We start from the raw sequence: 13654 nt of genomic DNA, 5'->3' as shown, positions 1-13654 counted from the left end.
AGAGAAATAAACTCTGGCCTTTGATAGAGAGTGTGGGTGTGTTTGCTTTGTGGATCGTACTGCTGATCAGTTCATGTACCGCTGGATGCGGCTACAGTGCACGGAGTCGACCTCTTTCAACGCGGTCTCCAGCTGCCGCTGCATCAGTTTGAGACCGTCGTAGTCTACGCGTAGACGGGTTGAAAGAACCTGTGGCATAGTAGTACTATTGGCTTGGGTGGCAGTGTCTAGACGAAGCGTCACGATAGGCTTTGGCTTGTTGCGATGGAAGCGAGTGCCGAGCTATTGTAGGCGCAGTTGATGGTGTCACATTTCTACTTTCATATACCCAGAAACAAAGTCACCATCCAATCTCATCGTCGTACCTCTACGTCGATTCGCCACTCCAAATTGCGATAGCGCGGAACGCTTGTGCCGTTTTCTCTGGATACGCACTCTCGGATGTCGTTCCCGTGTGCGCTATATAGCTGTTCGAGCATAGAGTAGATAATAACATTGTCCACGTTTAGCATGTAATGTACGTGTAGTACACTAGAAAATACTAGCTATACCTGAACAAGCACGTCGATGTGCTGCTCCGGCAGCGTCATCCCTGTCAAGACCAACCGAAACGCATGCTCGGACATTTCAGCCTAGTCCGCCATAGAAATACAATCAGCACTAGCACGCGCCATCTCTTCGTTCAAGTTGCAGCTATTTCAGACACCTTAACGCTGTCCATGAGGACCTTAGCGATGGCGAGCACCGCTTTCTCCAACTGGCCCGCCCCCCACCCGGACGCCGCTGCAAATAACAAGTTGTTGTTATCAGCAACACTAAGGCCAGCTCAGCCATACGCAACTGCCTGACTTCAGCCGCACTATTTGCACCCACATGCTGTGCGTGTTAGCCGTCGCTTGCTCTGCTTGTCCGAGCCAAAAAGCCGCACTGCCAGCTTGCATATCTCCCCAAAGTCTGCATCCAGATCGAGCACATCAATAACCAAATGCAATCAAAATGGTTAACAATCAAGCATTAAGTAGCACGTGGACCCACTCTCGGCTGACAGTTCGCTGGCCTGCGCCACGGCTTCCAGCACGCGCTCATCAGCCACGAAGCTTCTGCTCATGATCGTCAGGCTGATAATCATCTGTTAACTTTTGACCAATGACAGAGGAGGAGCCCATCTTCCATACAACTGCAACAGCGATGGCAGCGAACGGCGCAAGCGGCGGCGGCAGTCGCAAGGACCCCATCCTGGATCTGGCCAAGTACATCGACCAGGAGGTTCGCGTTAAATTTCATGGCGGTCGCGAGGTGACGGGCACGCTCAAGGGATACGATCAACTGGTGAATTTGGTGCTGGACGACTGCGTCGAGTTCCTGCGTGACCCGAGCGACGAGTACCGAATTACGGACGAGACGCGCAAAGTGGGTCTAGTGGTGTGCAGAGGCACATCCGTCATGCTTGTGTCTCCCGTGGACGGCACAGCTGAGATCCCCAACCCATTCCTACAGCAGGAAGGATAGGAAGGACTGCGGCGTTCAAGACTATTCAGAAAGTTTCTCTACATAGATAAGATCTCAAAAGATCCATATTCGTGCTTTATTGCTCTTCTGCTACAGCGCATTCTATTCTTTTTGCACCTATTGCACGGGGTCTATCAGACGAACCTTGTAGACAAAACCCCAGAGCTTGCCCGTGAGGTAGAACACGTCCTCTGTTTCGTCGTAAGCGATTCCGTTGAGCACAGCGCCAGAAGACACATCAACGCCAGCGTCGGCGACCAGTTTGGACAGGTCGAACATAGTGACAATGCCGCCAGTCTCGGGGTCGATCTTCAGGATGTAAGGCTGGTACCACACGTTTGCGTAGATGAATCCTTTAGCATACTCAAGCTCGTTGATCTGGGAAATCTTCTGTGCGCCGTTGTACATCGACACGTCAATATGCCCGACCTCCTTCATTGTCTTTGCGTCCCAGAACATGATAGTCGATGAGCCATCGGAGACCGCGTAGTCTTCGCCATCGAAAGTGATGCCCCAGCCTTCACCCGTCACAGTATCAAACTTGAACTCGCGTTTCAATGCGAAGCCATCGGCTTTGCCATCCTCATCTTCCTTTAGGTCGAACACGAGACCGGTTTTGCTCTTCCACGTCAGCATAACCAATTCGTTGTTCGGGCCGATTGTCACGCCCTCACCAAAGAGGTTTTGTGGTAGATCGTACTGCTTCAGCACCTTTCCGGTTTCAATTTCCACATGACGCAAAGTCGATTCTCCGTTCAAACCAGTAGACTCAATGAAAATCTTATCATGGCCGCGATTTACCACTGTGAAGCCCTGCGTGAACGCCTTCGTGTCATGCGGATATTTACCCAGCATCTGGACCGTGGGGCGAGATGCTGTTCGACGTGTGGCTCTCGCTTCGACTCGCGCTTCTTCATGGGAGTTCAATGTGCGGCTAGGAGAAGGCGTCGGTGTCGGCTCTTGCTGCTGCGTAGCCACCAGTAGCACTACGATTGCTACCATTAAACCAGCCACACCCAAGCGCACGAGGAGACGTGGCAGCATTCCGATCTCCTTTTCGTTCGAAGATTGAGCTGCAGCTTCGGCTTCGGCTTTTCTCGCTTCTGCCGATGTAGTCCACTTGTTGTGGCGTCTTGGGCGCCTGGAGACCTGGTTACTACGAGCCATCGTAGCGAGATGCAGAGGTGTCAATTGGGTCAATCTCGATGTGCCGCACAGGGATTGACAGCAACAAGCCGGAGCAGTAGTTGTGCATTTGTACCAAATAGATGGTACATAGTCTCATTATCGCCACATGTCATTGTCAAGGAGCTTCGCAAAATATGGGCGTGCTGTGGAACTTCGTGCTCACGAGCCTGCTACTCACCAATGCCGTGTGCATCCTGCACGAAAAGCGATTCCTGCGTCCGCGTACGTACGGTCGTGATGGTCTGCTGTAGAAGTGCTCTATTGACCTTTGTTTCGACTTCAGACGGATGGCACAAGGTGGACTCGTCGCAGGGCATGACGATCAAGAACCAGATCGTGGGCTTCCTCATCGCTGTGCAATATTTACGATGTACGTCTGGTGGCTGGCCACGCTGCTTGCTGCTCTGCTGGTATTGCGAAATGTTATGGTGGCGCTAATTCTCGTGCTTCTTTGTTCGATATCCGCAACGTTCCACTGCAGTCCCGCTCATGATTATTAACACACTCATGATCGTGCTAGAACTCATCATGGGCTGAAGTCTCTTGTCAAGTCCAAGTGCCAGCAGATGAATACAATAGCAACTACCGTTTTTCTCCGTGTCAGTCAGTTGTGGACTTGAATTTGTGCGTACAACAAGTGAACTTATAGTGAATGAAGCAACAATGCCTCTAAAATGCCTCTAAATCTGCCTAATGCAGTCCTAAGTAGCTTCTCACACGACATCGACGCCGTTGCAGATCAGGTTGACAGCAAACGTAGCCAAGTCACCAAAGATTTCGGGTCGAAACCCGTTTCCTTACAAATTCAAGTTAAATCATGGACCCGGGTTCAACTTCATTCCCCCCTTGCGATCCGACTTTAGCTCTTGATTCGCATCCCTGGGGCATCGCCTTGCTGCTGGCGCTCCGTGTTTGGCGTCTATAGCTCGTCTCCGAGTGCTAGTCTACTGTAGTCTCTGTTGCAAGCCTCGCGTCTCAGCTTCCGTCTGCAGTCCTCGTCGCCGCCCACTGCTGCTTACATCGTCCGCCATGTTTGAAAAGAACCTGCAGGACCTGGTCAAGGGCATCCGCTCAGCCAAGGGCGACGTGACTGTGTACATCTCGCAGGCTCTACAGGAGATCAAGGTGGAATTACGCAGTACTGACCCGTTTATCAAGGCACAGGCTGTGCGTAAGCTCACATACCTGCATATGCTGGGCTACGACATGTGCTGGGCTGCTTTCCACGTTGTGGAGGTCATGAGCTATGAGCGGTTCGCGCACAAACGTATCGGCTACAACGCTGCATGCAAGAGCTTCCCACAGTCCACAGATGTGGTGCTACTGTGTACAAATCTGCTCAAGAAGGAGTTCGGTAGCACTAGCGAGTACGAAGTGGGTCTGGCGATCAACGTGTTGGCAAATATCGTCACGACGGACTTGGCTCGAGACCTTCTGGGCGACGTACTAGCCATGATGGGCTCTCCTAAGCCGTACGTCCGTAAGAAATCCACACTGGTGCTGTACAAGATGTTCCTTCGCTACCCTCAAGGCCTCCGACTGTCCTTCGACCGACTCAAGGAAAGGATGGAGGAGCCCGACGTCACCGTCGTGTCTTGCGCTGTCAACGTCATCTGCGAGCTGGCCAATAAGAAACCCAAAAACTACTTGGGTCTGGCGCCTCAGTTCTTCCGTCTACTCACCACTTCGTCCAACAATTGGATGCTCATTAAGGTCGTCAAGTTGCTGGCCAGTTTAGTGCCGGAGGAGCCTCGTCTTGCTCGAAAGCTGCTGGATCCGTTGGCTACAGTCATCCAGAACACGCCAGCCAAGTCTCTACTGTACGAATGCATCAGTACAGTCACGACAGCGCTGTTGTACACCAAGAAGAGCGACGGATCCCAGCCACGCAACGTTGCGCCAGTCGTGAGACTCTGTAATGATCATCTACGTCGCTATATCGAAGATCCGGACCAGAATCTGCGCTACTTGGGACTTGTGGGGCTTGGGAACTTGATGAAGTCTCATCCCTACGTGGTTACGGAGCACCAGGAGCTCATCGTGGAGTGTCTGGCAGTGGATGATATCACGATTCGCATGCGAGCGCTGGAGTTGCTCTCTGGAATGGTAAATCCGGATAACGCGGCGCCTATTATCCGGGAGCTCATGCGTCAGACTCTGAGCGCCGATGGAGCGTACCGTCACGAGCTTATCACGCACATTCTACACGTCTGTTCGGTCAACAAGTACGCGAATATCCACGATTTCGACTGGTACATTCACGTACTGGTACAACTCGCTCGTGTGCCCGGTAATACCGCTGCTACAGTGGGTGCGTCACTGTCATCTCTGGCTCCGTCGTCCGGTAGTATGCTGGGCTCCAGTTCTAGCAGCTCCAAGATGAAAGTGGCGGATGACGAGCCTGCAAAGCGTTCGCATGGCGTGGAAGTAGCTCGTCAGCTTGTGGATATTGCAGTTCGAGTCAAGAGTGTGCGCAGTGTGATGGTGGATAACATGATTGAGTTGCTGATGGAGAAGGAGGCGCTCAGTGGGCCGGGAGCTGGCACTTTGCAGGAGGTTTACTACGCTGCAGCTTGGATTACAGGCGAATACGTCATGGAGTTCTTGGACGATGTGGATGATGAGGAAGAGGACGAGAGTGAGGAGGAAGAGCGAGAGACGGAGGAGGAGAAACTGCAGCGGCTGGAGGATCTCGCTGATGAGATGCTGCAGCCTCGTACGACTACCCTTCCTGGCCACGTGCAGACGGTGTTTATCCAGGCGCTACTGAAGATCTTAACTGCCATGGCAGAGCGAGCCGATGACGCTACAGTGGAGCGCATTGCGACTGTTATCATGGAGCGCTTGCCTGCTTTCGTTCAGAGCGAGTATATCGAGGTGCAGGAGCGTGCAGTGTGTCTACAGCAGCTTCTACTTGCGTTGGGTATGGGCCTGGGGGCACTTACGGCTCATGAACGGACTGAACGCGCGTTCGACGGTAGCGCTTCCTTGGACCCGGCAAAGCGACTGGACGTATTGAACTCGTACTTTGCAGAACGACTCGCGCCGGTTGGTGTCAAGGCCCAGCGTAAGGTGCCACTGCCTGGAGACCTGGATCTTGACGAGCCTTTGAGTAATTCTGAGGCGAAATTTCTTGAATCCGGCGGAGATGTATCAGCCTTTTCGAGCGAGGATGATCTTGAGGTCTCGTTCGTTAGTCAGGGTCACGCTGGCATTGGTGGAGGCTACAGTGGCATTGGAGACGGCTCTCCTGAGCGGAAAGCCGGACACAAACACCGCCGTCATGATCACTCCTCGTCCGAGTCTGAATCCGAGGCTGAGTCCGAGAACTCTGCCGATGAGAAGGAGAGGAAGGAGCGTGAGTATGCGCGTGAACAAGAACGACTGCGCAAGGACCCGTTCTATCTATCAGGCGGCTCACAAGCCTCAGCGGGTGCTGGTGCCAACGCGGTGAGAGAAGCAATTCGACCTTGTTCAACATGTGGTAGTTGTGTTCTGCTGACGGTGTATCTTTGCATTGCTTACAGGGCTTTGGGAATATGATTGGCGCCTTGGGCTCGAATGGCAAGAAGAAGAAGGCGTCAAAGGTGCGTGATTAAGTGCGTCGTTTGGTCTGGCAGAAGCTTAGATTGTTTTGCTTCTACAGAAGTCGAAGTCTCGTGATATCCTTGAAGACGAACTGATGCCTGAAGGCGCTCGTTCAAGCGACGAAGACCGTCGACGCGCTCGTAAGAAACGGGGCTCAGTGGGTGAAGACGTACGTTGCCTTCGTTTTATAAACTTATTCGCTGTTACGAGCTGGTTACTGACTCCTTGTTCGTTGTGGTTTAACAGGAGACTGACCTGGCTGCAGTTGATTTGAGTATCCCTCTTGGTGAGAACGAGAAGGTTCCTACGGACCAATGGTTCCATCGTCAGACACCTGCGAAACCAGCGGAGGATGACAAGAAGTCGAAGAAAAAGAGCTCCACGCACAAGAAATCATCACGTGGAGACGATGACAGCAAGAAGAAAAAGAAGAAGGATGCATCGTCGAAGAGCTCCAAGTCCAAGAAGTCATCGCGGAAGCAGGATCTGCTGATTGGCGGCTTTAGCGAAGAGGAAGAGGAGTCTGAAGATCAGGTGAGCCGCCATCAACGGAGCTCATCGAAGAAAAGCAGCAGCCGCAAGAAGAGCAGCTCGAATAAACGCGGTGACGGCGACAAGAGCAAGAAGAAGAGGAAGGACAAGAGCTCTAGACGTCCAGAGGCACCGCCAGCAGAGCCACTTCTGCTCTTTTAGACGACCCACCATTGAGTGAGAAGAAAACATAATGACAAATAGGGGGGGGGGGTGAATTTCTTCGTGGATGTCTATCGAGTGCTGTGGACTTTTACTTCTTGTGCTTAGCCTTCTTGGACTTGTGCTGCTTCTCCTGTTTGTCGGAAGAGTTCTTCTTCTTGCGTTTTTCAACCACCAAGGTCTCGGTCTTTGTCGCCTTTGGTACGGACACTGCGTCCACGTGGTCCTCCACGAGCGAGAAACAACGAGAGAATGGTTTGCCTAGAGCAAAGCGAGCGCGGTCTGAAGCGAGAGGCAGCGCGTTAACGAGTTGGTCTGTGAGCATCCCGTCTTCGCTCTGCAGTAGGTACTTCTTGCTATCTTCCCCAGCTGTGACCTTGGCCAGCACCTCACCAGGTGAAGGTGCCGCCTTGCCTTCGTCCACCTTGATCGTCACGTTGGCCAGCGCCGACGCGTCCAGCTAAAGCAATTTATTCACAAAAAAAATTGTCAATAACAGCGACAATTGATGGCTTATCTGCAACGAGCCACGTACGTTCTTAGGCAGCTTGAAGAACCAGAGCTCCTGGTCGTTATTAAACACGGCCTCACGCGTCACGGCGCCGCTGCCCTTAACGCTTTCGAATCCAGGCGGGATCTCAAATTCACTGTGTCAATATCATCACCACCAGCATCGTCAGTAATGCACAAAAATTCAGCGGTAAAGCTTGGGACAACAGTGTTGGCCTCGTACTCATCAGATGACTCGCCGGAGCTGGAATCATCATCATCCTGGGCTGACTGTGTCGTTGTTTGTTGCTCCTGCTCGTCACTGGAGGACGAGGCCGAGGAGCTCTCGTCGTCGTCACGCGACTTGCTTAAATTCAATCGCTTGGAGGGCGCCATATTTGATTTCTGTAGGTGATTTTTGTGTAGACAAGTCTTTAAGCGTGTGGGATTCCTGGTTGTGTGTAGATCAGGGAGCTAGGAAGAGCACAGGGTTCTGCACTTGAGACCGGCAACGTCTTCTTGTCTTGCACTGTTTTGTTGCCGAAATGACTTGAGAACCAACAATGTACAACGTCACTTTTTCGAGGTAATATCTACAAGAATTCAAATTTAAAGTTTTCGGATGCATTTTGTATACACTGTATACTTTAAACTTGGGCTCGTTTGAAGTTCCTTGCAGGTGCGCTTGCCTCAATCCTCAAAACGTTAATCACCGCGACCAAGACGATGTATGACCTGCCTTTCAATCTTTATCCTTCTACTATCAATTGAGGTTTGCACCTCAGTTTGCAGAGTTCTTTTTGCACCTCGATATGCCACCGATCGCACTAACCCAATTTCTACTCTTACTTCGGCGCCGTCTTGCTGCCAGGATTTCATTGCTCCGTCGGTGCCGACGCGGTCGAATGAGCGTTCCCGATCTGCAATTTCAAGCAACGGCGTCTATTAATAGCAATAGTCACGGGCTACTGGACAGCTTACTTGACAACGAGGCGGCAATGAAAAGCTACGCTGACGAGATCAATCTCGGTCGCATTCGAAGCTTGAGCTCCGAAGACCGTCAAGCGGTTGCCAGACGACGATGTCGAAATCCTCAGATTAGGCCAGTTCTACCAAGTCTCATACCTCGACGACCACGCATTGAGGTCTGGGAGTGACACGAACAAGTTGCTAGTTCGAAAAACTCGCTCCATCTTACATTATTATAATTTTTCTGGAAATATTGGTACACTCGTACTGCGCGATTCACAGTTGGGCGCTGCTTTCACGGGTGGTGGGTAGTTCTGACAGGCTTGCCTTCAACCGGATGCCATACTTCACAGCCCAGTCCCATCGTCGCGCCGCTTGTTTGCTCATTGTTCGTCTTCATGCCGTTCTCTTTCGTTGTCACTAAACTATTTTCTGCTTTCCTGTGTTTTGCTACTTACTTGAAATTCTCTTTTTCTGTAGCACGACGTGTCGGATGGTTGTATGATTTGTGTCACCAAAGCTTCGATGTCCGTCATGCGAATACAGGACGTACACCCAGACTCTGGCTAGCTGGATGGGTTATCGTTATTTTCTCTCGTTTTGAAGTCTGATGGAGCGCGAGTTTCTTCATGGTCGCTGGTTGCGTGGCTCACTTACTCCGTTGCGTTGAAATAGGCGCCGCCGCACGTCAAAGGGGGGATGACGTGCGGGGGCTCTACTTCACCGAGCGGGGCTGGTGCAGCGCTGAGCGCATGTTCCTCTTTGAGTGGAAGCTGTTCTTCTTCAGCAAATGAACCTGCTTAGAGGAGAAGCTCTTGGACTTGGCAGCCTTCGCCATCATGCTGTAGATCTCAGCGTCCACGTCCGAGCTGGAGCGCAGTTCGCGCGTCTTCTGGGTGAGCTTGTGGTGCAGCTCCTGGTGGCTCTCCATGAGGTCCAGCTCGGCCAATATCTCATTGATCTCGTCTACCTGCTCGAGCTCCAACATCTCGGTAGCAGAGAGCGGGTAGTATGCAGGGTCGAACAGCTCCTCATCTGGGATCTCGGCCACGGGCTCCACAGGGTCAGCGATCACGAAGCCTGCTTTGCCGGGCGAGTGCGGGCGCTCCAAATAGTAGTCGTCCGTAATCGCAGGGTACCAGGTCATGGAAGGATAGAAGGGCGGAGCAAGAGCGTCCAGCGTCGACGAGGGCTGAGGTGACGACACCATTTCGGAAGTCTTCTTGTTGTAGTTGATCTCTGTGCTGCTTGAAGCAAAATGCACTATGGTGCGGTGGCCGCAAAGAGACGACTTCGCCACGTCTTTCCCCCCGCGTCCTCTCAGAAAGCGGTCTGAGTGGTATTTTAACCAATCCTCACGACCCCAAAGATATTTTTAGTCAATTGCATGTCGACCCTTCAAAAAAGAAGGTTTTCACCTAGCCGCGTGGACTGAACTTCAACGTCTCTTATTAGTCATATGTCAGTCTGTAATGTCCCCTCACAGCAGCAACAAAGGTTGTGGGTATTAATAGCATGCGGCGAGCACAAAACGAATCAAGTTCCAAGGCTACACAAGCAATCACATGTACAAACACGTCCTTGAGCAGTGGGCACGTCAGCCAGCGCCCAGCGAAGGAACGACGCCTGAAAGGAAGACGGCGGGTTCGCTCTTGGACGCTTCGGTGATGGACTCGGGAGGTCGCCGCGAGGTGGGGTTCGCCTTGGATCGGACTCGTCCCTCCTTGCAACCGATGGACGACTCTAGAAGGGACGTGCCCTTGGTCACGTCAGTGTACGAACAACCCAACAACAACGTACCGGGCCAACAAGGAAGCCGACGTGCCCCAGGGGCTGTACATGTTGTTGCTGGAACACCTACGCGAGCGTACGTACCTGGTGGAAGTCGAGGAGCGACGCCTGTTCAATCGATGAGAACGCCGACGAGAGGAAGTGGAACGCCGACGACGGACCCAGCCTTACAGGCTCTCATCATGGACGGTCTCGCCCAATTGCTACAGAGGGCTGGGGTGACGAACGGAACGCCGGTGCCGTCACCAAGACCTCAAGCTACAGGACACGTACCAAGTACTGTGCCGACGCCGACCCGACCAATGACGTCTTCAGTGATGGGGTACCAAGGACCTATGACCCCGAGGATGAGGGATCAAACGCCGGTTTCGACACCTAGCCGAATGCCGATGCCGCTATTCTTTCGTATGGGGGCGTGTCAATTCCTATGGCTGATTCCACGTGAAACGGTGGAGGTGGTGGAACGCCCCAACGGAGTGCGTTCTACCCTCCCTTCCAACCGCCAATGACGTCGACACCTTAGTGGGCTGCTGCTGGAGCGATACCCGCGTGGTCTGCTGCGTCTGCACGGCAGACACCTGCCAGCCCCAGAAGCGGAACGTACGGATTGCCGTTCCAAAGAACGTCTCCTATGAATGTTGCGACGTTTCAGGGACGATCAGGAGCGCTAGGACAAGAAGGGAACGTGGGTGCTAAAGGAGGAAGGTACGCACCTAACGCAGTACCTCCGCAAGGGCAAGTGACGAGTCCGTACTACGACCAAGGAGTCCGCAATGGCTCGCACGGGTCAGGGAGAGGTGCTCAGCAGGACGTTCCGATTGTTGGTATCCCGACCGAATTACGGAACGCTGTGAAAGTTATCGTCGCGTCCTACTCAGAGACGGCCACGTACGAAATGGCGGCCGCGTTCTGGCGTTCCTTCGAGAAGTGTACGCTTAGTTCAATAACACGCACACAGTGTTACCATTGTAACGAGTTGCTATTCCTCCTGCCCGACTCGCTGGGCAAATCGTATAGTTTATGTGCCTGCTGCGCTGTCTGTCCCTAGTCCGTAGTTGTTACTTGATAGTACTCGAAGACGTCACTGGCCAACAGATGCTCCACTGAGCCCTGTGCCGGAACCTTTGGCTCCTACTTTTTGTATTCCTTCTCTTTAGCTAACCTTACGTAGGCTAATAGAGGTTCTTTCTTCGTTTTCGTTCTTCCTTCTCCGTCCCTGAACAGATAGTCTCCTAGTCAGATCACCCACGTCCTCGCCGAAGCACCGTGACGTCCCGATGCGATCCAGATCACGCTCAATCTCAAAGCCACTTGGGCGTACGCCCACGGCGCCTACCCTACTCATGCGCGGCCACCACAGCGAACTCGGGTACTCTACTTCCCCTGTCTGGTCTCACCGTACGTCGCTTCGCTTGTCCGTACGTTCTCCTCCTTGGATCCTACTTGTCCTCCGTTTCACGGTACTGCAGTGCGTCCACCACAACCCCGTACGTTCTGTCAGCCACACTCTGTGCCTCAACAGCCCTTTCGTTCGTCTTTGTCTTGTCGCTGACTGTACTTCCAGCCCTCGACCGTCTTTCGTCTCTCGTCACACTCCCCAATCTACTTGTCTCGTCCTTTGCAAATTCGGAAGTACCCACCTCCTTGCTCTTCTTGCCGTCTAACGCCACCGGTCGCGACGGCTCGCCGTCTGCGATCTCCGTCCTAACCGTGTGTCCGTTGAATCCGTTGGACTCCTTCCGCCCTTTGGTCGCACCCTTTGCACGTTGAAGCTGGCTACGTGCCAACGTACACTCTTCCGAAAGATCTTCGGTAGACCACGTCATCAACTTGTTACACGCCTTCTTCACTCGTAGAGTCTTCCACGACTCTACCGTCCTGAAAGTATTTGTCGTACTCGGTGATCGACACCCATCGGGTACTTTCGCCAGTTGTCTCTCGACACTCTCGTCCAACCGGTCGAAGTTCGAACTCAAGTACATATTGTCCTGCTTTGTTTCGTCTACGTCGTCGTCGTATTTCCACCAACTTGCCACCCGACTCTCCCCACACATCCGTTCCTGCCACTGTTGTTCGACTTCGTTTTGAGCCTGCCGGAGCTGAGGCTGCTTGCACTGGAGCCGTCGTTGCTCTCGCAAACGTGCCTGCCGGCGTGTCATCAGCGTGTTGCTCTTCATATTCCAACTGTGCTTGTAAATCAGCTGCTGCTCGCTGTAGTAACTCGACTTTTGAATGATAAGTAGTGAGGAAACTTACATGGGCTATAAATTCCTCCGGTTCCTCGTTCTGATCTTCACGTCGCACAACATAATTGTCGTAGCCTGCTGGCTCGATAATTCGGAGAGGTCCAATCCACGCATGAACTAACTTTGTAGCTTTCGTCCCACGAGGTGGTCGATACATCCAGACTCTGTCACCTGTCGAGAACACCCTCGTCATTCTGGCACGTCGGTTGTAGTAACGAGCTTGCCGCGCTTGCTCCTTCTGGCGAGCTTGCTCTGCACACTCATGACTGATCTTCATCGCGTTCAACAGACGTGCATGGTACTCGGACAACTTTCCTGCTTCAGTCACATTGGCGCATCGTAGTAACTCGTTGGGTGATCGTAATCTACGCCCCATCATCAGTTCATTTGGTGACAGTGCAACTGTCGAATGCTTGCCTGAATTGTACGCATATACTGCAAAGTCTAGCCAGGTGTCCCAGTCATTCTGGTCTTCACTATGCATGTAGGTCGCGATGCAGTCCTTCCAAGTCCTATGAAATCTCTCCACAAGACCAATCATCTGAGGGCGATAAGGAACTGGATTAATCTGCTGCGCCTGAAGCATCGTAATCAACTTCTCGATCACAATACCGGTTAGTTCGGGAGCGCCATCAGTGAGTAGCTCGCGGAATAAGTACTATGTTTCTCATAATAAATTTTGCCACATTTTCCGCCGTGTGCTGCTCCACTGCTGCTGCAACCGCGTATCTCGTAACGTACTCAACTGCAGCGATAACATATCGTTGTCCACCTCCTGTCTGTGGAAGAGGTCCTGCGACGTCTAACGCCCAGCGGTCTCCAACTTCTCCACCGCGTAGACTTCGTAATGTCGGTACCACTTCTCTCGGTCGTGCTTTACGGCTTCCACACTCCTGGCACCCGGCCACCCACCGTTTAACCTCTCTTTGTAAGTTTGGCCACCAATAGAGTTGAGCTATGCGTGCATATGTATGTGGGGCTCGTAAATGCCCTGACCATACAGAATCATGACAGTCTTTGAACACTAGAGACCATAGTTCAGGCGGTAGTACGACTCGCCTTCCGTTAGCAGTCTCGATAAGTGCCAACCCGTACTCCGTTTCAATCTTCATGCCCTTATGCATCCCAGCCTCCAGTAGCTTCTGGACTAATCGACTCCGGCCTTGAGCTTCACTGATCAT

General features: G+C 52.6%; 7 protein-coding genes across 7 annotated transcripts; 3 read left to right on the top strand and 4 right to left on the bottom strand.

Annotated features, from left to right (window-relative positions):
- Positions 1 to 66: 66 nt before the first annotated feature.
- PITG_14576 (uncharacterized protein) lies at positions 67 to 1108 on the bottom strand (the record flags this gene model as incomplete). The annotated part of the gene is made up of 6 exons (XM_002898433.1): positions 67 to 282; positions 366 to 467; positions 552 to 632; positions 707 to 783; positions 874 to 954; positions 1036 to 1108. The coding sequence occupies 6 exons, from the start codon at positions 1106 to 1108 to the stop codon at positions 67 to 69; spliced, it is 630 nt and encodes a 209-aa protein (XP_002898479.1).
- An 80-nt stretch (positions 1109 to 1188) lies between these two features.
- Positions 1189 to 1509, top strand: PITG_14575 (U6 snRNA-associated Sm-like protein, putative; the record flags this gene model as incomplete). Its single annotated transcript, XM_002898432.1, has 1 exon — positions 1189 to 1509. One exon carries the CDS (start codon positions 1189 to 1191, stop codon positions 1507 to 1509), a length of 321 nt encoding a protein of 106 aa, XP_002898478.1.
- A 117-nt stretch (positions 1510 to 1626) lies between these two features.
- On the bottom strand, positions 1627 to 2676 carry PITG_14574 (uncharacterized protein; the record flags this gene model as incomplete). Its single annotated transcript, XM_002898431.1, has 4 exons — positions 1627 to 2055; positions 2116 to 2420; positions 2517 to 2562; positions 2659 to 2676. 4 exons carry the CDS (start codon positions 2674 to 2676, stop codon positions 1627 to 1629), a joined length of 798 nt encoding a protein of 265 aa, XP_002898477.1.
- A 936-nt stretch (positions 2677 to 3612) lies between these two features.
- On the top strand, positions 3613 to 6978 carry PITG_14573 (AP-3 complex subunit delta, putative; the record flags this gene model as incomplete). The annotated part of the gene is made up of 5 exons (XM_002898430.1): positions 3613 to 6147; positions 6225 to 6284; positions 6344 to 6454; positions 6532 to 6806; positions 6906 to 6978. The coding sequence occupies 5 exons, from the start codon at positions 3727 to 3729 to the stop codon at positions 6976 to 6978; spliced, it is 2940 nt and encodes a 979-aa protein (XP_002898476.1).
- Positions 6979 to 7069: 91 nt separating this feature from the next.
- Positions 7070 to 7863, bottom strand: PITG_14572 (uncharacterized protein; the record flags this gene model as incomplete). The annotated part of the gene is made up of 4 exons (XM_002898429.1): positions 7070 to 7135; positions 7211 to 7438; positions 7514 to 7625; positions 7712 to 7863. The coding sequence occupies 4 exons, from the start codon at positions 7861 to 7863 to the stop codon at positions 7070 to 7072; spliced, it is 558 nt and encodes a 185-aa protein (XP_002898475.1).
- A 1288-nt stretch (positions 7864 to 9151) lies between these two features.
- Positions 9152 to 9646, bottom strand: PITG_14571 (uncharacterized protein; the record flags this gene model as incomplete). Its single annotated transcript, XM_002898428.1, has 1 exon — positions 9152 to 9646. The coding sequence occupies one exon, from the start codon at positions 9644 to 9646 to the stop codon at positions 9152 to 9154; it is 495 nt and encodes a 164-aa protein (XP_002898474.1).
- A 355-nt stretch (positions 9647 to 10001) lies between these two features.
- On the top strand, positions 10002 to 11275 carry PITG_14570 (uncharacterized protein; the record flags this gene model as incomplete). The annotated part of the gene is made up of 2 exons (XM_002898427.1): positions 10002 to 10703; positions 10751 to 11275. The coding sequence occupies 2 exons, from the start codon at positions 10002 to 10004 to the stop codon at positions 11273 to 11275; spliced, it is 1227 nt and encodes a 408-aa protein (XP_002898473.1).
- Positions 11276 to 13654: the final 2379 nt, after the last annotated feature.

This window comes from Phytophthora infestans, genomic scaffold, assembly GCF_000142945.1.
Source record: "Phytophthora infestans T30-4 supercont1.36 genomic scaffold, whole genome shotgun sequence".
Lineage (NCBI taxonomy): Eukaryota > Oomycota > Peronosporomycetes > Peronosporales > Peronosporaceae > Phytophthora > Phytophthora infestans.
This window is presented reverse-complemented; position numbering and strand designations above follow the sequence as displayed.